Below are 23,395 nucleotides of genomic sequence, written 5' to 3'. Positions count from 1 at the left end.
GGTAGATTGAAAAGGATGTTGCAGTTTGTGTTGGCTGGGTTTCTAGGATAAGAAAGGCTTGAGGGTCTTTAAAATGTTAATGAGAAGGAGAGACTTAGAGCTGGGAAAATTGCTACCAGAAAAGGAGCCCACTGGGAAGGCTCTGTAGGAGGGCTGGATGGGATGAAAAGCAATGTGGAAAGATTAACTAGAGAAGGGGAATCTACTTCCTCCATTTTTATGGTGGAAAAGCTGCCAGTGTGGGCTTTTTCTTGAATGTCTTCCCATGCAGATAGCTTTCATTGGAATTCAGGCTACTCACTCCACTGAAACAGCAGACCCCATCTCCCCATCCTCTCTTCCCACAATGCAAATTTATCTGGTAATCTCTTTTCTAGGTATTTATGAGTAAGCCAGGCATCATCTTAGTATCTCAGAACATTGTTTTAAGCACTGTATTACTAAACATATATGTGTACGTTTGTGTGTATATATGTGTGTGTATATACGTGTATATATACTTACATGTATATATAACAATTCATGTTCTATTTTAATTAGATTCCGGCGATACAATCTTATTACAGATTTTGCAGTCAGTAACACTGTCAGCAAGCTCAATTATACATGTTCCAAAAGCACATAAAATTTCATTAGACAAATTATATCTTTGTCAACTATAATCCATCAACCTTGTTACAGAATAAGTGCAAGAGGAAGCATTCTGGACCTATAGTTACACCCCCACGTTAAGAGCTATTAACTCTGACAACGGTGACTCAGGTGAAACGAATGATCCCTTATAAACCTCAACATTTCTTATTCAGAGAGGATACTCTGTATGAGGGAAATGTGGCTCACTCTCAAGTAAGCTATTACATTAAACACTAAGCTGAAATGTGTTACAAATAGAATAGAAAGTTATCCATCTGCTGAGGAAACATCATCAGTTTGATGAATCTAAATGAAACCAGATAATACACTGTGTAAAAGGCGAAACTAGTAAATTGTCGGCACCAAAATAAAACCTCTTAAAGGTATTTTTAAATTTTCTTTTTATTTAAGTGTAGTTGATTTACAATGTTGTACCAATCTCTGCTGTACAGCAAAGTGACTCAGTTATATACATATAGACATTCTTTTTTTTTAATATTCTTTTCCATTATGGTTTATCACAGGATATTGAATATAGGTTCCTGTGCTATACAGTAGGATCTTGTTGTTTACCAAGCCTCTTAAAGATATTAAAGGAGGAGGGGGAGGAAGAGGTGGGAGAGAAGGAAACAGGGGGAGGGGAAGACGCAGGGGAAGGGGGAGGAGAAGAAGTCATTCTATATATTGCTCCACAGTCTATCTCCAAGAAATAAGGAAACAGAGAATGGTCACTGTGACTCACCTTGGTGGGTCCATTTCCATTAATTGCCACTGGTAATGTTTCATAAAACACATTCTTAGCTCTGGCTTTGCCATTTTCAAATTTCAGAACAACTTCATCTGGGTTAAAAAGACAGATTTTAGTGATTTAAAACGTGTGTGTATGTATTCATATATACATATACATGTACACATATCTATCTATACATCTTGTTTTTGTTATAAAATTTCTCATGCATGCTATTCCATGTGCTACACTTCTGGAAATTTTGCCTGCTCCAAGTCAGCAGATATCCAAAATGAAGGACAACGCTGACACAGGTATGGATTCTGAGCACCTGACTTTCTCCAACCTGGTGCTGGCAAACTGAGGTGCTAAGACACCACGGGGTCTTGGTGGAAGGAAAGCATCTTTGCAATACTGCCTCTGCCTTTTGAGAGTGACATAATCCCAGATGAATTAAATTATTGTCTCAATTTATTCATCTATAAAATGGGATTCTTGCCTGCTTTTCTAGGTTATTATAAAGATAATAACAATATATGTATGGCAAATAGAAAACTGCTAGGCATAAGCTAGGTTTCTACAACTGGCCATCACTGATAGTATTTCCAGTTCTTGAAAATCAGGCCTAATGTAAATTCCAGGAACATACAAGTCAGATGGGAGCAGAAACATTTTATTGTTTTGTTTTCAAGTTCCTTTCCTCACATTTCCAGAGCACTCCAAACTAAATGCCTTCCATTCTAAGAATCTTTTTACTTATCAACTGCCTTGAAGAACTGTATTGAACTGCAATGTATTTTTAATTTGTGAAATATTAATGCATTAATGTATGTTTATTTTTAATGTGTCAATTAATTAAATTTAATGTGTTAATGTATTTTTATCAAGATACATGTCTATCAGGAAAACACATATAGGCATGCACACACGCACACACACTCACTCCACAATGTACATGTCTCGTTACCAGTTACCTTTAACCTAGGTTAAAATACTCTAATACTCCTGAGTAACTCACAATGTAAAGAGCTGATACTGAAAACCGTGTAATAACAGAGTGTAATTTATTCAAAACTGCATCTACAGTCCCCAGATGGTGAGATACTAAAGTCTAAGTTACCTAAGGGCAGAAGCTTATCTCCTTGTACTATTCTTAGAAAATGATTTTAACTGAATATATTTATATCAAGCTCAGCTTGAGTACAATGATTTTTAAAAGCTGCAATACCGGGCCTCCCTGGTGGCGCAGTAGTTAAGAGTCCGCCTGCCGATGCAGGGGATACGGGTTCGTGCCCCGGTCTGGGAGGATCCCATATGCCGCGGAGCGGCTGGGCCCGTGAGCCATGGCCGCTGGGCCTGCGCATCCGGAGCCTGTGCTCCGCAACGGGAGAGGCCACAACAGTGAGAGGCCCGCATACCGCCAAAAAAAGAATAAATAAATAAATAAAAGCTGCAATACCTACACATCAATCTTAGTCATAGCCCCAAATGAATATAACAAAAGACAGACAGTTGAAAACACAGGTGTTCATTTGCACACATGAGCAACCCAGTATTTAGGAAGCATACCTACAGCTCCATTTAACGTCTGGAAAATTTTGCATTTGTGATCCAGTGTGATGTTAAGAGCTTCCTAAAAATGAGAATAGAAAAAATATTTAAAATGACAATAAAAACAGCAAACACTATCATGTTAATATAGTTTGTTTTTTTAGGGAATTTAAAGATCCTATACATAAATTATTATAGCAACCTTCTTCAGAAAGACCCCTGTTATGTTAAGCTGTTGAGGTTGGGGATTATTATTATGCAGCATAACCTCCCTGACTGCTACAGTAGGTTTATAATTAATCAACCTAATCATAAAGATTAATCTGCTTTACAAATCTTATTCTCAATGTAGTTTTTCAGGTACATTGCTCTGTCATAGTAATACTCCTAAAATTGTCTTTGCACACTGCTATGGATTGAATTTTTGTGTTCCCTCAAAATTCATATGTTCAAGCCCTACCCCTCCCTCTGTCTCTGTCTCTGTCTCTCTCTCCACCATGTGGGGACACAGCAAGAAGGTGGCTGCCGTCTATAAGCCAGGAAGAGAGCTCTCACCAGAAACCAACCATTCAGGCACCCTGATCTCAGACTTCTAGCCTCCAGAATGGTGAGAAAATAAAGTTCTGTTATTTTAGCCACCCAGTCTATGATATTTTGTTATGGTAAGCCGAGCAGACTAAGACACATGCTAACCAGATAAAATCTTATGCTTAGAGAAAAACTTAAATAGAATTTACACAACAAAAAATATTACAGACCCAGCAGTGATATTTCAGAGGAAGCATCCTAAAGCAAAAACAATTAAATAAGACACAGAGCACTTTCACTGTTGAATTACACTCAGAAAGACAAGCATCAAGCTGCATGGGCTAGCACTCATGCCAAGAGTAGGTTTCTGCTCTCAGATGAGAAACCAAGTCCTCAGGCTGGCCGTGCCAGGCACGTAGAGACAGTAAAAAACTGGAGAGAAGAAAAACAAACATTGAAAGAATACAGTTTCTTAAGAAGTATCTACTGAAAATATATAGATAACTGGAGTATTTATCTAAGAAAAAGCAGCAGTTACAGCTGCAAACTCACTGTAAAATATACGTAAAAAAACACTTATGTTTCCTAAAGACAGCACCTAGAAATACACAATTCAGTAAATTTTAGAACTGTACTGGTTATACATAGTAAACTTATAAAACATTAACTTACACTAGGTGAATATACTAAAAATATTATCAAATTAGAGAACTTTGTTTTTACTTTTCTCCAAAGTTTCATTTAAACCAGTCTCAGGAATATTGCCCTTAGTGTTTACGGCAGGCTGCTATTGTCCCCAACATTCCTCCCATTAATAAGAGAATTCAGATTTTTAGTAGGACACATGTACTTGAAATAAAGAACAAAACTCCTTTGCATATTATGTGTGGCCAAATAAATATGTTCTGGTCAAAGAAAAGTATGAGAAAGTATTTTGTAAGACTTCTAGATAAGCTACTTAGAGAGCATTGACACAACTGAAATGGCCCTTTATTTATTATTCTGCCTGCTAACTGCCCAGAATATGGATGCAATGGCTGGAGCACCAGTAGCCATTTCAACAAGGAAGTTACACTGAAAGTGAGAGCTATTACCTACCCTCTTCAATGGATCAATGTAAATTTTAGTATAAAATAACTGATCATCATCATTATCCTGCAGATTCCACTGTTGAACTATACGGTTGATATGTGGAGCATAACCAATAAATCCTGCAATACAAAAGAGAAAGAATAGAGGATTCAGAATTCAAAGACCAAAACTCGTGTCTATGTTAATTTTATAGACCAGTCACACAGACTTGTAAAGCTATTAGTCCTAATCCTTAATTTTGAATTTCACACCTCACCATGAGAGAAATATGAGTTACTGGGTATCCTTTGTTTCCATATATAAACTGCAAGAGAGGTAGTTTTTACTACCAACTGCAAAATCAAAGACTCTCTTTGAATAAACGTATTCCCCAAATTAATTGACACAAGAGGGAGAACTAATGTTTTAGAAGGCTTATAAGGGAAAAAAGAGTTACTAGGAAAAAATTAGAATTAGACAGAAGAATTTTCTTTCTGACCTTCTAAAATGCTGTGCCTAGATCCTTTGTAAAGGATTCACTGTTTCTGAAAAAAAAAAAAAAAAAAAAAAAAAAACTCTACTACAGTGGTTTTAATGTTAGTATGCAATCAAAGGAATGTTGGATCTGTCACTGACTGCAAACATCCCAAAGAAATTTTATATCTAGGACATTTGGGGAATTTTTCCTTCACTGAGCTAGTCAGTAGTGTGTTTGCTAAACCATTTTCTGGCTGGGTTTTGCGTGTCATGGTCTGGAGAAAGAAAGTCTAAAACTGGATTGTTCACCTTGGCCTTAGAGCATAAACATTAAATATGCCAACAACAGCTGTCTGTAAAAGACACAGAAAACAGGATCATTTTTCCCGTGTTTGAGTCTTCCACTGAATTTCAGAAATGCAGCCAAACTGCTATGCTTCATTGATATGCAGTACTTTTTAAAAAGGACCAATTTTACTCCTGTGAATTGAAAGGAAACCTAGTTTGTTACCCTCAAAATTAAAATGTCCTCATAGGAATAAAAGAAATAGGTCCAGGAATATTATTGTTAACTACAGAAAACAAGACAAAATGAAACCATGACTAAATCAATCACTGGTGGCTCATTTTTTGTGTCATTTTTGCCAAATAAAAAAATCCCAAAACACTGAAAAAGATGTATTTTTTAATTCTTATAACCAATCTTTTGTGATAAAAAACATATTCAAGAAGCAACACATGATATTTTCCAATGGTTTATACTACTGTTTTTCAAAAATTATGTTTCCTTATCCGTTTCATAAATCCCAAGTGTCCTAAAAAGTGAAAAGGAATTACATCTATTTTCATAGTATGTGATATATATTTTATGATTTACATTTTTCTATTAAACTGTCATATTATTTCAAAAGAATTAAGTTTCTAATATTATGCAATTTTCCTCATAAGGAAACATGTTTACTCTCCATGATAAAGATTTTTTTAACTAAATGAGGTACCCACAAACAAAACTCATGTCTCTTAAATAACTCTCCATATATCATTCATAAACTTACACAAACTTTTATTGAACATACTTAGATTTTCTAGCATTTCTTTAATTATTTTGACTACAGAAGGCATAAGGATGATGTTTTGATGTCCTTGTATGATCACTTTCCCACATATGAACACCTTCTCCTTAATTAAACTTGCTCACAAAGGCACTCGCTAGTTTTTTGCTGTTTCCACAGTATTGTGCTTCTATTTGAAATTCAGATTCTGGAGTAGATATATCGTTATCTAGATACATTTACATATGATGTACACTCTACATGTTTAGAAAAACTAATAAATACAAAGTAAAACTTATCTCAGAGTTCCATAGCTAAGTGGCTCTTAAACTACCTAGGGCTTAGGATAAGTTAAAAGGTTAGCCATGTGTCACTGAGGGTCTGACAGCTGGAAATGGAAGCTGCACTCATTCCCAATTCAATTGCTCAGACAGAGGAGTCAAGAGTGGGCAGCCATCTCTACTGTAAATCTAAGAGGAAGGACTGCTAAAATACTGAGGACAAAGTGACCAATATGAGAAACCCTGGGTTCTGTCTTGAATATTGAAAATCCAAAGGTGGTAGATAAATTAGGAGAAAAATAAAATGGTCAGGAGATCCCCAAAACCATGAACTTTTTTTTTTTTTTTTTTTTTTGCGGTATGCGGGTCTCTCACTGTTGTGGCCTCTCCGTGTTGTGGCCTCTCCCGTTGCGGAGCACAGGCTCCGGATGCATAGGCTCAGCGGCCATGGCTCACGGGCCCAGCCGCTCCACGGCATATGGGATCCTCCCGGACCGGGGCACGAACCCGTATCCCCTGCATCGGCAGGCGGACTCTCAACCACTGCGCCACCAGGGAGGCCCAAACCATGAACTTTTTAAAAACATATGGAGATGAAGAGAAAAAGTGAGCTGAAACTAGGCAGTACACACTGGGATTTGAGGTTTCAAAAATGTAATATTCATATGGGTTGACAAAGTTCCAAGGTACCATATGGAAATGGGTTGCTAAAGTAAAATGCAGGTGAGTAGAGCTGTAATTGTGGCATCTCAGAGAAAGGGAATTACTTGCTGAAAGTTTCATTGACAAAAGTAACTGATCAAAGTCTAGAATCCAGACATAATGCTATCTCAAGCATCACTTATTTGAACTGACCTGAATACAATCAGTTATTATATATAAATTACCCCAAAATCTGTTTTCCCAATGTGGCTTGCAATTTCCACCCAACTTGTTTCTTTGACATGTCCCCCATCCTACAGCCATGTCTTCTGACCATATGTTTATATTATTCACAATCTAAGGAAAACATTTTGGAGTTATAATAAGGTCCAAAGTCAATTTTATTTTATTTTTTGAAGGAAAGAGGGAAATGTGATAATTTGTTCCTTTAATCTATGGTGGCATAGCTAATGCAGTACTTAAAGTACACCTAGACACTCAATGTTGAATCTTTTTTTTTGACTAGGGATTTCAAGATAAATAATTTATTCCAATATATTTAAAATATAGATAAAATTAAGTATGCCTATTTTTTAAAGCTACTTGAGTGTAGCTTGCACTTTTTCCTAAGTAAGGGAATTTACTAAACCCATTATCCTAGAGCCAGAAAATTCTTAATGAAATTATAGTCAGAAGACCTGGATCCCTGTTGTTTTTCCTTTAATAACTAAATGTCTCTAAGAAAAGTCACTTAAATCGGGGAAACATGGGTTTTCTCACTTATAATGCAGAAATAATAACATTTACGCTGCCTAGTGCTGTTAGGAGCATCATATGATATAATAGATGAAAAATGCTTTGTCAACTATAAAATGTACTGTGGATTTTAAACTGATATAATTTTCCCATAGGAAAAGAAGATAATGGTTATTTCAAACCTCATGTCTACAGTTACATATTTTAAAAAAGCTTGTTTCATCAACATTTATAATTTACTATGACTTGCATTATGCTTTTCTTCCAGCACCCTACCCACCTCCCGAATTCAGGTAGCGTTTCCCAATGTGCACAATGGGATACTTGTCTGCTAGTCTTTTATCCGGCCACAGAATTCCATCTGCTGCAAAGACCACTTTGTGGTTTGACTTTTGGAACTTTTTTAGAACTTCTTCTGGACCACCAGCAAATATAACATTAAAGCTGTTTGATGAGGGAAAAAAGAAGTTTTAAAATACAGTTGTCAGAATTTAGACATATAAACCAAGAAACAGTCTCTAACAAAAGTCAGAATTTAGAATCCAACACAGGATTAGTACAAATTATTTACAGAGTAAACCAAAGAAGCTTCCCTCCACTTAAATTATATGGATTGTATTAAATTATTAGTGTTTACATTACATTGGCAAATGAAATCCAAATAAAAGACAGCTTTTTTAGCATTAATATTTTTCAATAATCACTTACTCTCCAAAATCAAAATTCTAAAACAGTGTTGAAATGTTAAAAATCAGTAACTTGCTGTATAACATAATATAAACACAATCATTGACAGAAGCTGCCATTGTAACTGTCTAATGTTTCTATCTAATTTGTACCCATCCATTATAATTTCTGAAGATTTCTTTATCTTTGACACAATGTGTTTACCTACTAAATGTCATCAATATAAATTTATATTTGAATCACTATTTAGCCTGAAATCCGAAAATAAAAGTATATAGACAAGTGCATCTTTTTAAAGCTCAATACACTTGGAAAAAATATGTAAAAAATGAAATTTATAGCTTCACTGATTTTTCTGGAGACTTTATTCCTCATAGTTCATCCACAGAATCACAATGACTTATAATATGAAATTATTATAATTCTTAGAATAATTCTTATAATTCTTGCTACAACTACAAATTCTTTTGCATCTTTTTTTAACATCAGAGTACCTCAAAACCAAAGGTTTCCAAAGACAATAATTTAATGACTTGACATCCCAGGTGGCAAACAAGAAGAGTAAACTAATGCTCTTTATTTTTTTTAATTTTATTTTTTAATTTTTTAAATTTTTACTATTTTTTTGGTTGCACCGGGTCTTAGCTGTGGCAGGTGGGCTCTGTAGTTGCAGCTCACCAGCTCCTTAGTTGCAGCATGAATGTGGGATCTAGTTCCCTGAACAGGGATTGAATCTGGGCCCCCTGCATTGGGAGTGCGGAGTCTTATCCACTGCGACACCAGGGAAGTCCCACTAATGCTCTTTAATTCAGCACCAGGTCTTCCTAATAGCCAATAGTCCAAATGCACTGCTGTGATATCTGAATTGGGGAGTAGGGAGGCTGTTCCACATGCCCTTGCCAGACTTGCTCTCAAGGAGTTTGTTAATATGCTAGGACAGCAGTAATGCATCAGGCAACATTTAATAACTTTCTATATATGAAATATTTTATCAAAATAAAAGACTATTTCTCATCTCTATAAAAGTAAAAATCCAATGAAACTTTAAAAAATTAGTTTAGCAAGAATAGCGTAAGTTTACACTTACGGCAGAGATGCTAACTGACCCCCATATGCCCCCAAAGGCATTCCTATGCCTTTATTTTAATAATGGAATCCCGCATGTTAACTGGGCACATGGCTAAAGATTACTCTGAAGCCATGTGGCCACATGACCAAGCCTGTCCAATGGAGTGTGAGTGGAGCTGGTGTGTTCCTGCAGTCTCCAGGTCTTGTGCTTTAGAAAGGAAGCTGCCTGGGCTTCCCTGGTGGTGCAGTGGTTAAGAATCCGCCTGCCAATGCAGGGAACATGGGTTCGAGCCCTGGTCCGGGAAGATCCCACATGTCGCGAGACAACTGGGCCCGTGAGCCACAACTACTGAGCCTGCGCGTCTGGAGCCTGTGCTCCTCAACAAGAGAGGCCGCGACAGTGAGAGGCCCGCACACCGCGATGAAGAGTGGCCCTCGCTCGCCGCAACTAGAGAAAGCCCTTGCACAGAAATGAAGACCCAACACAGCCAAAAATAAATAAATAAAAATAAATAAATTTAAAAAAATTTTTTTTTAAAAAGGAAGCTGCCTACCCTCTGTTTCCTGTCTCTCTTTCTTTCCCTTAAAGAACCAGGCTTCACAAGTATACACGCCCTCACCAGACAGTCCATTTCTCAATCTTTTTTTTAAAAAAAAAAAGAGGTTTAAAATGTTGCTAATGTGCAACTAAATTTAGTAATTATGCCTAGCCAATTTTTAAAAAAATAGTAAACGTAAAGTTGGAGTCAGAGAGATAGACTATTTTTTTCATTTTAAATTGTTCTAGAGAATTTAAATTTTATCATTGCTTTTTATTTCAGTTACAAAAAATAACTTCAAAATTAAAACATATATTGATATATGTGTACATAGATACACTTTTGGCATATAGTTTTTTCTTTCTTCCAGGTTCAATGGGCAGGAAATTTTTAATACTATTAATAACATAATCATAAAGTGACTCAGTGCGTACAAGTTGAAGTCTGCCAGTTGGGTTTCTAATTCCAGCTCTGTCACTTGCTATCTGAGTAACCACAGACAAGTTAGTAATTTAAACTCTTTATGTTTCAGTTTCTTTAAGTATAAAATGAGGGAGAAAGTAGTACCTATCTCATCAAGTTATTGTTAAAAATAAAAAACAACAATACTTGACACGTTATAATCTCTCAAAAAAGTTAACAAAATTAACATTATTGTTACTATAGGAAAGGGACTGATGAAACAAGAGGTAGGAGAAAGCTCACTTTTAAGTTTACACCAGTCTGTAGTTTTAAACAACTTTATTTTTAGCCAAATACACACACGTTTTAAGATAAATTTTAAATCAGAATAAATTTGTTCTGACTAAAACCTCAAGCCAGCTCTTCCCTCCCTGTTTATTTACAAAACTGAATTAATCTGACTTCACAAAATGATATTTACATAAATACAACAAGTTTCTTTTTTTCTTATAAGTACAACTGATTTCATCAGTATGATCACTTTAGACTTTTGTCTCCAAGGATAATCCTATCTCTTCTAACAGGGATATTTTCCTCAAGACTACTAGTCACCGATATAATTTTTTTTTAATATTGAAGATTAGGAAATAAGACCAATTTTACGTGTAAGTGAGCCATGAGCGGTGAGGCAAGTAAAGCAAACCCTCTGAGGCAGAGACTGCCTGGCAAGTTGCAGAGGAACACCAATACATTGTCTGGAGAGATGGATGAAGAGAGTTCATTATGTCAGAGAATCATATGATTGGAGACTTGGACCAAATTGATTCAGATATTTTATAGGTAGCATCATGTATTCAAAGCTATAAATGCACAGTTGGCAAAGTGATTGTTTTGTCTTTGTAATCCCAGCGAAGGATATAGTATCTCCACAGTATAGCTCAAACTATTAGCAGACGTCAGTAGCTTGAGAAGGAGGAGTGTTAGCAACTTGTGCTCTTATAATTTAGTATTTTATAAGCAGGCATTACCTTTATAAACAAAAAGCAATTCCTGTAAAGCAAAATGTAAAAGGCAAAAATTATCTTCATGTAATTCAAATGAGGATTTGACTTTGAATAAAAATTGAAGGTTGCTGAAATGTTCCCCTCTTCTTCTAGTAGCATTGTTGTTTCTGTGTTTAAGTACTTCAGGAAAGTTATTTGAACCGATTTAACTTTTCAAAGAGCAAGAAAGGTTTTCTACTTAAAATTATTTTAGCCACAACAACCCAAAAGCTCAAACTTTCTAAAAACTGCATAACAGTCATAAAAATAGTTCTCATAGTAAATCGGTCCATTTAAATATGAAGAATAAAATAAAACTTTCCACAACTGTGGTAAATATTCCTGGGTCCTGCAAAAACCATAAGGTGGAAACCTCATGTGGTCATATTGAGTCCTCTAGCAGACACGTCAGTGTTCTCTAACAGGTCACTGAAACTTTTACAAGTGTTTGTCCTTCTGTGTTCCCTGTTTCTGTGGCACCAGCAACCATACAGTCACCCAAGCTGAAAATCTTTCACTCAGCCTTCCCTCCTCCCTTTCCAAGGCTTCTCTCATCAAATCTTTTTCCAGATCCCATTGATTCCATCTACTTAATCTATTTAGAATTTAAAGCCTCTCTACTCCCACTAAAAGTCACTGGACTAGATTAATTCAAACACCCTACAAGCCTCCACATCACCCACCTTCCTCCCCACTTCTAACAAGGACTGTCTGACAAACTCTCCTGAAAACTATTCTGTGCCAGTCCCCTGGCTGAATCGGTGGTTCTCCACTATGGTCGAAAGCAGGACTCAGCCAATATTTACTATCCAGCTTTTCACAGAAAATACCTTAGGCTTTGAGGGCAATATGGTCTCTGCTGAATGACTCAACTCTGCCATTGTGGTACAAAGCAGCCATAGGCAATATGCAAATAACTGAGCTTAGCTGTGCTCCAATAGAACTATTTACAAAAAAAGAGCCTGGGGCAGTCCATAGTTTACTAAACCCTGGCCTGTAAAATAAAATCTAAATGAATCAGCCTCACATTAATAACGTTCCATTAAATAACCTGTTCTGATGTCACACTGAATTACTTGATCTGTTCTCCATATCTTTAATCATGATGTTTTGTCTGCTTAGCACGTCTTTTCCCAATCATATCCAAACCACTCACCCTCAAGCCCCATTTCAAAGGTCACCTCCTCTACAAACCTCTACTTGAGCAGCATAAATGTAAAAGATTGTTTCCTTCCTCTTAACCTCCACAGCTCTTTTCCTCTCCTTTTTCACAGCATGTTTTACCTTCTACTCTTCATGCTGGGATTGCCTGTTTATACTAGACTGCATGGTCTTCCTTCAGATCCACAACTTTATTCATCTGTATATTCCCCCTACTGGGGAGCCAGAGAAGAAAGCAACAGAAGTGTTCCTTAAGCTTATTTATTTGTTCCTCGCTTCTGATATAAACTTAAGCCAAAAGTTATAATCACCCAAACTATTAGCAGCTAGTGTTTAAAAGCTTAAAAGCTAATGAAACTGAAGTAAGTAGCAACACACCTGATAATTCTGTCATTTTTTTAATCCATCTTTATTGGAGTATAATTGCTTTTCAATGGTGTGTTAGTTTCTGCTTCATAACAAAGTGAATCAGTTAAACATATACATATGTTCCCATATCCTGTCCCTCTTGCATCTCCCTCCCACCCTCCCTATCCCACCCCTCTAGGTGGTCACAAAGCACCGAGCTGATCTCCCTGTGCTACGTGGCTGCTTCCCACTAGCTATCTAGTTTACATTTGGTAGTGTATATATGTCCATGCCACTCTCTCACTTTGTCCCAGCTTACCCTTCCCCCCTCCCCGTGTCCTCAAGTCCATTCTCTACATCTGCATCTTTATTCCTGTCCTGCCCCTAGGTTCTTCAGAACCTTTTTTTTTTTAAGATTCCATATATATGTGTTGGCATATGGTATTTGTCTTTCTCTTTCTGACTTACTTCTCTCATTTGACAGACCCTAGGTCCTTCATGTCTTCACCTTAAACACATATTTATATTTTCAGTTAATTAATGCCACAAACCAATATTATGGAACCACTCTCTCCACCCCCCACCTAAAGGAAAAAGCAGTTGGAAATGTCCACCCAACTGAACTTGCAGAATAGATTACAATGAAATCACAATGGAAATTTAAATTTATTGTAGAAATTTTGAAGGAAGGGGAAGGAATTAGTTCGGATAAAGTGGGTTCTATTTTAAAAACTATTAGTTGGGGGAGTTTTCCTCCAAATGGTATATAATTTCATTTTCTGAATATAGAATTTTTACTGAGGCTCGGTCGGGGTAGGAGTCAAATGAGGACACTGGCTAGGTGGAGGGTTATTTTCTCCAGACAGTTTCCTTAGAGTAGCCTTGTGCTGGAGTAACACTAGCAGAGAGGGCAGCCAAGGAGAGAATGTGGCAAAGACCTCAAACTGCTCAAGCTGCTAGCTATCTGTCATTATCACTTGGTGTTTCTGGATCAGTCTCTTTATTGTAAAATAAATGGTGAAATGAAAATCTCCCTCTAATTTTAAATGATAGTGACACCAGAACTTTCAAATCGGATAACTATTTGGTGCACAATAAACATTCATTGAATCAATGAAGAAATCAAGAAGCTTTTTTTTAATCCCCAGCATTTATTATGATGTAGCTACAGCATGCCAGATACAACATATACAAACCTATGGATAGAAAAATGTATCCAGAGGGCAAAATTTCTGTCCCAGTAACCTCCCTGATCCAGCCACAGCAGCTAGTACCATATTTTACACAATAACACACGCTTAATATATGTTTACTCAAAAAAAAACAGGATTCAAGGAGAGGACTGGTTTGGGGGAAAAATTATATATATATATATATATATATATATATATATATATATATACAGACATAGACACAAAAAGTAGACAAATTAGTGCCATTTATCTAGATATATATAAACAACCAATGCTTCTTTTGTATACAATCTGCTCCTTCCTTATTTCAACATACCCACTAATATACTCAGTAAACACTGATAAGAACATTTGAACAATGTGAAAAAATGTCACTCATTTCCTACATAATTCCTAATCATACTTCACACTACCACGGAGGAGCCTGAAGGCACTGCATACGTCTAAGTGTCAGCTAAAGATTTCAACCTTTCCTTCGAAAAAAAGGGAAAAAAATTAAAAAGCAGTGTGGAAACTGAAAACTCTGATGTGTTCTGGCTTTCCTTCATACTAATATAATGAAATGCTGTCCATCACTAACGACTAGGTTCTTTGTGTCTGCACACTTAAGCTGCCCTCACTGCCAAAAAGAAGTCCATCAGATAAATCTGCCATATTTAGTTAAAATTTTAGCCATCACTCTTAAAAAGCTTTGCTTTTAGAAAATTTTCACTCTGCCTTCTGTATAAACTATGTAAGACAATACAAAATGTAGGCATATTGGGAATGTAACCTAAATTATGAGAGGCATAAAATGTTTATTTCATAGAATAAAAGAAGATAGGATCTGGTCCCCTGTAGAATACATATAAATTATACTTCTTAATAACAACAAAATCATAAAAATATTTTCACAAACAATTAGCAAAATGATCAAATAAAACATAATCTTTCAAAATTTTCCAAAGGCAAATGATTCTAAAGAGATTATGCCAACATTCAAGTTTTTTTTGAAGACACACATTTTTCTTCTAAATTAGATTGGTTCAGTTTTGTTTGCAGAATTAGTATAATACGAGAATTCCTTGAGGATGGGATTTGTGTCGATCTCTTTTTCTATAGTGTTAAGTTCAATACCTGGTCAAAGCTTCTGCTCAAGACATGTATTCTGAATGCAAAGTGAAAAATATGCTCACTGATGTCACTTCTAATATTTAATTAGAAGTTAAAAGAAACAAACATTGGTTGACATGGGAAAGATCAAAAGAAGCAGCAGCAGCATTTTCATTGTTTCTAATCAAAAATCAATTTTTAACATAATTTCTATCTTTGAGATTTAGAAAATGTGGATGCTTTCCTGCCTTTAAGTCACTTTATTTCTCCAAATGAATGAAGAAAAAATCTTTAAAAATAGTCTCAAAACATCCACCATATTTCTGCCTCTTGCAAGATGTTTCTCCGTCTTTTAATGTAATATACTGTTACCTAGTATTTATTGATTCCTTGCTATTTACCCTGACAATATGTAAATCAGGTACAGCTCTAAGTTTCACTGTCTGAAGCATGAAAACAATTACAGTTCAACATGAAAAGTGAACAAAAGCTAGCAATATACAATCAAAGTAAGATGAGGCATATACACTAACAGCAAAGATTTCTGTAACTAAGACCATCCCTCAATTTTCAACCAGTGTTTGCTGGATCAATCTCCCAGAACAGAGCCACCTAGAAAACTACTATAATATCAGCTTTACTTTATATTCATTTTAATTCAATATCAACTTTATTTTTATATTGTGACATTGACTACCATTCTAGTTTTTTTTTAATTCAGTCTACCTTACTGCTATCTTTAGTTAGCAAGAGCCTATAAACTGCAAAGTCAATTCCTTATCTTACCTCAAAGTCATAGAGCTAGTCAGCTTTAAACAAGTACTTTAATGAACTGGGGAGTTGCTATATAGCAAAATCCTTGGGTAGGTATTTTCAGAGAGGAAATACTCCTTTTGGTGAGGCCAAGAACCACCACCAAATACGTCTTTCAATTATTTCATATATTGAGAGTCTTTCAAAACAAAGCACATCTGTATTCTGTTTAATGGTGCTACATTCAGTGCCGCCAAAAAAATATAAATTTCTGCTCCGTCCAAATTCAAACTCAAATAATTACACCAACTGTATTTCTAACTACTTTTATTCTAAAGAATTTTCTTTAGCCTAAAAGAAAACAAATAAAACAAATGACCAAAGTTTTTATTATTTATCTGATACTCAAAAGTATTCTACAACATACTTACTTCAAGGTCTGGACTCTGCTGGTTTATGTTTTACTGTACCCAGCACAGAACAAGTTTGTGGGAATATTCAGTATGTATCGAATTTACTCACAATAATTAAACACCTTTTGCTACATATTGGCCTACGTATTATCCTTAAAAAAAAAAAAAAAAAAAAAAACAGAAAACTGCCCACTATGTAATAATAATTAGGTCTGACTATATGTCTTCAATGTGACTAGACTAAAAGAAATACATGTTTTACTAGGTAATTCTAAAAGTAATGCAAAGTACCTTATTATAAATTCAAAATGTTCAGCTACCTTGACCAAGGTGAATTATAAAATCATTATAATTTTAATCCATAGGGAATCTTCAGCTATCATGTTACAATATTTGTCCCCAAAATCTTTATGAGCCTATTTCAAAAGAACTCATCACGCTTTGTCCATTACAGTCATTAAATCCATTATATTTACTGGTGGTTGTTCTAATCAAAAGGAGAATGTCAATTTTACAAACTTTTTTAATTGCAATAAAACACACATGCACGCGCACGTGCGCGCACACACACCGCATTACGAAATAACTTGAAAAAATGTCTGTGGTACTTTCTCATATGGAGAGCTTCAGTTTTCATTTTGTTTTAAGTAGAACCCAAACCCTTGAAAAATATTTATTTATTATTATTTTTTTTTTTTCGGTATGCGGGCCTCTCACTGTTGTGGCCTCCCCCGTTGCGGAGCACAGGCTCCGGACGCGCAGGCTCCGGACGCGCAGGCTCAGCGGCCATGGCTCACGGGCCCAGCCGCTCCGCGGCATATGGGATCCTCCCAGACGGGGGCGCGAACCCGTATCCCCTGCATCGGCAGGCGGACTCTCAACCACTGCGCCACCAGGGAGGCCCGAAAAATATTTATTTTTATCTGAAATAAACATGATAAATCATAACTTACAAAGTATATTTATAAACACCCAGTCTCTAATTTTAAAGGTTCATCCAAAAGTCAGTTTAGAATACATATTCCCATGGAAACGATGTTATAAGATTGCTTCCAAATTAATTCACAAAAGCCTTTCTAAATGAGCACAAGGAATCACTGTGGGTTATTGGAAATGTTCTAAAATTGAATAGTGAAGATAACTGCATGACTCTGTAAATTTAATAAAAATTATTGAATTTTTCACTTAAAATAAGTGTCACAGTATATAAATTCTACCTCAACAAAGCTGTTCTTTTTTAAAAAAATACTATTTAAACTATTAAGTACATAAATCTTGGTATTTTTTTCATATAGTAGTAACCTATGCTTCCATAAAACTAATTAGTACAGTTAAACTGTCCTTTAAAAAAATCATATAAGAAGTAGGAATTTGTTTGATTTATTAAAATTACAATAAATTCTGAACTGTAGCCTTAACCAGAGGTAAGCTTAATTAGGAGATTAGCAATACTGTTGCAAAATGGTTTTCCTATTTCAAATAATTTACAGTCTAATTCATTTCTCCTAGACCTTGGATTACCCACAATTTCTACTGTATTGATCACTTGTACACAGTACTTTTTTAAAAGGGTGTTGTTTAAAAAAAAAAAAAAAAAGAAGAGAAAAGAGCTCTAAAGTGGCACTAGTTGTCCATCCTTCTTTATCTTGGTTACTTATTCATTATCCCTTGGTTTCTCCAGGAGGACAGATATGGCAGGTGGGGATGACAGAGAAAATGTTAATGCTTCTTCCTAGACAAGGGCTTGGCTGAGTTGGGCCTGCATGTTTTCAGTTAGCTGGCTGTTCTTACAGAGGGAGTTGTCAAGAAATTTAATCTTTGGTTCACTGATAAATCCCAAATACTAACAGTGCCTGGCACACACTGGACCTTCCATTAAAATTTTATTGTTGTCTTTTCTGTCACACTGGATCTTAAAGTATCATCTAAATAAAAAATGCAACCTCAAGCAGTCTTCAGATATCTCACAGTGTCCCTTTTCTTATTAGAAACAAATTGGCCCCTTTTTAAGCCAGTTTTTACAAGCCTAAATCTTAGGTGGGGGATAGCGGGGAGGGGCAGTCTGATAGGAGAGTAAAGGGAGAGGAAAACGAGTTCTTCCTAAAATGCAGAAAGAGGTTTGGGAATCCAAAACTATTACTGGCTCATATGTGGTAACTTCTACAAGGAGAATTTGCCTCAAAGTCAAAGTCAAAACATAGGTGTGGCAAGTTCAAGCTGACCAAAATGGTTGTTTAAAATCCATGGTAATTTTAACCCAAACATACTCAATATTTAATCTAAACCATTTATTATCAACTCCCTGCTCTTTTTTCTAAGGGTAAAAAAATATATAATAATAGATTCTGTAGAAAAATTCTCAGTACACAAGCTAACACCATCTATACCACATCTCATGTTGCAAGAATAAATAACTATAAGGAGAACTTTTTTTCCCAGGAGACAGTAGAGAAATTCTCAAGATGCAAGTATATGGACCCTTTCAAAACCTGTAAGTGTTGATGGCACCAGGACTTCGGTATGTCCATTTCATTTCAAAATTTCTGCCTTTATTTAACATTTGCATAAAAGCATTGTTCTTATTTTCATCTGTAATAATCTGTGGTTCTGGATTTTCAAATTGAGGGACAGATATAAAATAACTTTCCTAAGTTAAAGAGCAAAATGCAAAGGGATTTAAAATGATGACCAATGACCAAAAAATAAAAATAAAAAGGAATGTAGGGGGACTTCCCTGGAGGTCCAGTGGTTAAGACTCCACGCTTCCAATGCAGGGGACGTGGGTTCAATCCCTGGTCAGGCAAATAAGATCTCACACTCCGCATGGCCAAAAAAAAAAGTTTTTAAAAAAAAAGAATGTAGAGAAAACGGAAGAAAGAAGATGGCAACCAATAATGGCTCATGACAACTTGACATTATTAAAAACATGTGAGAAGAAGATGGAAACACAGTGAACACTCCAAATTTAGTAGACGAAAAGATATTTACAGATGAGAACGGTTTTTCTTTATTATTAAACATAGGCTTTTTTTTGTGTGTGTGGTATGCGGGCCTCTCACTGTTGTGGCCTCTCCCGCTGCAGAGCACAGGCTCCAGACGCGCCCGCTCAGCGGCCATGGCTCACGGGTCCAGCCGCTCCACGGCATGTGGGATCCTCCCAGACCGGGGCACGAACCCGTGTCCCCTGCATCGGCAGGCGGACTCTCAACCACTGCGCCACCAGGGAAGCCCAAACATAGGCTTTTTTATTTCTCATTTATAACTTACATGTATTTTCTCCCAGACAACCAGAATCCATTGAGTTGCTCTCTCAATAGAAAAATTCAATATGATCTTTATTCCATCTCAAGTGAGGATTAAAACATGAATTTCACAAAAATTTTAGCTCATGCCCTGTTTTTCCATTGGTGTTTATGGTAACTCATCTAATTTCATCATATTACGTAACTACGTCAGACCATGGTTTTATAATTGTGAGTAAAATCTCCTTTTTAAAACAATGATCCCATGTGAATAAAATAATTTAATATATAAGCTACGAATACGAATTTCAGCTCTTTTAAAATAATTTAATACAGACTTAGAAAGCCACAGGTTCTTTCTCTTACCATTCAGTAAACAAGACAACCAGATCCTCTTGACTGGCATAATGTTCCATGACTTCTTTCATCAATCTCACTTTTTGGCCCCCTCCAATAGTATTAATTCCATCACCACCTCTCCACTCCTTTCCTTGACCAAGGACCTATAAATGAAATCAACATTTCATCCCTGGGCAAAACTCAGATCATGATAGTATTATAAAAACTGGAACTCACCAGCAACTTGTACAGTATAACACAGTATCACTCTTTAAATGTTACATTAAATCATGATGCTAAACAGAAAAAAATGTGATGCCTAGGTTAGGTCATAATTCTTCAACATTATTTACCCTGTAGATGCCATTCCTAATTCTACCATTTCAAAAGTGGAGTCTAATCCAAGGAAGCTGGGGGTTGGTGGGGGAAGCCCCAGAAAGTATTTCTCACATCCTATTTCTCTCTATTCAGACTGAAATGAAAAAGAAAATGAAGAAATTTTCCGTAACACTTTTCAATCTGGCTGGAAATCTGTCTGATGAACGTTGGGAGCCCTGGAAGCTCAGTGATTCCTGGCTGGTGCCCTTAAGCGATTTTCCTGCTGAAACCAAATGGGTTGTCCAGGGAAACACAGAGGGCATCAAGTCAAACGTCACCTTCTTTACCTTAAAAATCTTAAGTTTAGGTTACCCTCAAAAGTTTAATAATTTATCAATACAAGAAATCGCCTAAGCACAATTACTCAGAGCTAAGCCTGCAGGCATTCTCTGCTTAGCCTCAGCAGTTGCCACCTGAATCATATGCCTGCTGACTCACCTGGCTGGGAGGGAGCAGAAAGCAGGTCTATGCCCCCTTCCACCACACACACACACACACGCCTTGTACCTTAGTTCCACTAAAACAAAGTCTGAAGTTCCCAAAATAAGGATCTACTAAAAGATGTGTGAAATTCAGGGGGAATGAAATTAAGAATAAATACAAAAGAAAAAGATCAAATTAATTTAGAAAATAATTATTATTAGTTCCATATTTACTTAACATTGAGCCAAATACAAGAGCTCGTGGGGTTCCCAGCCTCAAATCTCTAGTGAGCACTTCATCACTACTTATACTGAAGGGATAAATGTTAAACTGTGGCGGGCATCTGGATTCATACCGGGCCGAGTCTAATAGAATTATTTGTTTTTGCCCTAAGTGACCTCCTCTGGCCCTAAGATTTGTTACACTTCTGTTTTACAACCCTTCTGGACTTCTCCAATATTGCAGTCATACCGGGCCTAAGTGCATCTAAGCGCCTACTCTGTGCAGCAGTGTGTTGATTAAGCTCTAGTCTCTGTTTTCTTTCCACAGCATCCGTGTGTCAAACTTTGGTATGCATCAGAATCACGTGGAGGTTTCGTTAAAACACAGACTGCTGGTCCCTTCTCCCAGAGTATGCGATTCAGTAAGTGAGGTTGCGCCTAAGAATCCTCATTCCTATTTCCCAGATGATGCTGATGCTGGTGGTCTGGGTCCACACTTTGAGAACCACTGCATTTCACAATGGAAAGACAGCAGGAGGATCAAAAACTCCAGAGGGCTTCCCTGGTGGCGCAGTGGTTGAGAGTCTGCCTGCCGATGCGGGGGACACGGGTTTGTGCCCCGGTCCAGGAAGATCCCACATGCCGCGGAGCGGCTAGGCCCGTGAGCCATGGCCGCTGAGCCTGCGCGTCCGGAGCCTGTGCTCCGCAACGGGTGAGGCCACAACAGTGAGAGGCCCGCGTACCACAAAAAAAAAAAAAAAAAAAACAACTCCAGAGTCAGTCAAACGGGGCTGGGGTCCAACATTTGACGCCTTACAGATGCGTACCCTGGAGCAAGTTTTCCTACCTTACATGGTTTATACAACGAATCAACAGCATACTATATATGAAGGTCCTAACACAGTGCCTCACATGTAAAATATATTCCACACTCTCCCCTTGAGATGCCCCTCATTGGATTTCAGCATTATTTTACCCTGATTTTTCTTTCATATTGCCCCCTATCAATGCATACTACAATATTTCCCTTCTAACAAACTTCTCTAACGTATTTGTCATTTATCCTACATTAAACATCTACATCTCTTTTCTAGCAAAGTTAGCCTCTTTAATAGTTATTCTGTATTAACATCTGTACCTAGTCTTCCAGTGGCTACGTAGCAAATATTACCTTTTTTGTGCATTACATTCTGAAGTAGCTCAGTTTTTCCCTAGGCAAAAAAGCAATTTTTCTCTCCCTTTTTTTTTTGGTTTTGCTGTTTTGTTTTGTAAATGAACTAAGTTTATTTGTTTTCCTACCTGGGATATTTCCCTATTCTCCTCTGCATGTGGAAAAGACCTGGATGACATAGCCTAATTTCTAGTAGAAAATAAATAAGTTTTTTTGTTGTTTTTTTTTTAAACGCAGGCCTTTCACATCTCAGTTTACTAGTCCAACCAAATACCCCAGCTTTCCTCTGATCATTTATCGGTGAGCTATTTCCCTGGAGATAAGCCTTCTAAAACCCTTTTATACTTTTATAATGTTATTAAATTCCTCTGAAACAAACAAATAAAAAAACAGGAAAAGCACCTCTCAATACTGGAACAGAAAAGGTATCTCCTTCACAGTAATGTTTCCAGTTCTCAGGGTAGACAAACTCATTACAGAGAAAAATTCTTCAAAGTAAGTTAAAAAAAATTACTGTCAAATCTTAGTTATGTTGTACCTGTACATGAACCCCCCTGAAGAAATATAAATATAAATATATTTTTCTGTTGTTTTATAGAACATGTTTACACAAAGCACTAGCAAATATTAAGAAACTATTGTCTGAGTGGCAGAGTATTAATAAGGCCAAAACGTATCTTTAAAACAATCAAGTAGGGCTTCCCTGGTGGCGCAGTGGTTGAGAGTCTGCCTGCCGATGCAGGGGACACGGGTTCGTGCCCCGGTCCGGGAAGATACCACAGGCTGTGGAGCCGCTAGGCCCGTGAGCCATGGCCGCTGAGTCTGCACGTCCGGAGCCTGTGCTCCGCAGCGGGAGAGGCCACAACAGTGAGAGGCCTGCGTACCGCAAAAAAAAAAAAAAAATCAAGTATAGGTAAACTGACATCATAATGTAACCCAATTTCATCATCCTTCTAGGGATTGCAGACCATATTGTGGTTGTTATTGTTGTTGTTATGAAAAATGTACTTCAGGCACAAATTCTAACATCTCCATGAATTAAAAGATATACCATACCTTCACAGTATAATTGAAGTATTTGGCTGACTGCATAAATCGATGGAATCCATCACTTTCTTTTGTTGCTACAGTTATGACTAATAATTTATCTGCAAAGACAGAGGGAATAACATAAGACAGTTTACCAAGAGGCTAACTCCTCACA

The 23,395-nt window shown here is 36.7% G+C and overlaps 1 protein-coding gene across 3 annotated transcripts in view; it reads right to left on the bottom strand.

Moving 5' to 3' along the window:
• Positions 1–23,395, bottom strand: part of PLOD2 (procollagen-lysine,2-oxoglutarate 5-dioxygenase 2) — a 116,560-nt gene that overhangs the window by 43,402 nt on the left and 49,763 nt on the right. For all 3 annotated transcript variants that reach the window (XM_060099560.1, XM_060099561.1, XM_060099558.1), the window contains exons 2-7: positions 23,248–23,339; positions 20,026–20,162; positions 7,999–8,162; positions 4,538–4,650; positions 2,930–2,993; positions 1,376–1,473 (exon numbers count right to left, since the gene is read on the bottom strand). In XM_060099560.1, coding sequence (XP_059955543.1) covers positions 1,376–1,473; positions 2,930–2,993; positions 4,538–4,650; positions 7,999–8,162; positions 20,026–20,162; positions 23,248–23,339 — 668 coding nt within the window. The remainder of the gene's footprint in view (positions 1–1,375; positions 1,474–2,929; positions 2,994–4,537; positions 4,651–7,998; positions 8,163–20,025; positions 20,163–23,247; positions 23,340–23,395) is intronic.

Source organism: Mesoplodon densirostris, chromosome 5 (genome assembly GCF_025265405.1).
Source record: "Mesoplodon densirostris isolate mMesDen1 chromosome 5, mMesDen1 primary haplotype, whole genome shotgun sequence".
Classification (NCBI taxonomy): Eukaryota; Metazoa; Chordata; class Mammalia; order Artiodactyla; family Ziphiidae; genus Mesoplodon; species Mesoplodon densirostris.
The sequence above is the reverse complement of the archived record's forward strand: the minus strand, read 5'-3'. Positions and strand labels throughout refer to the sequence as shown.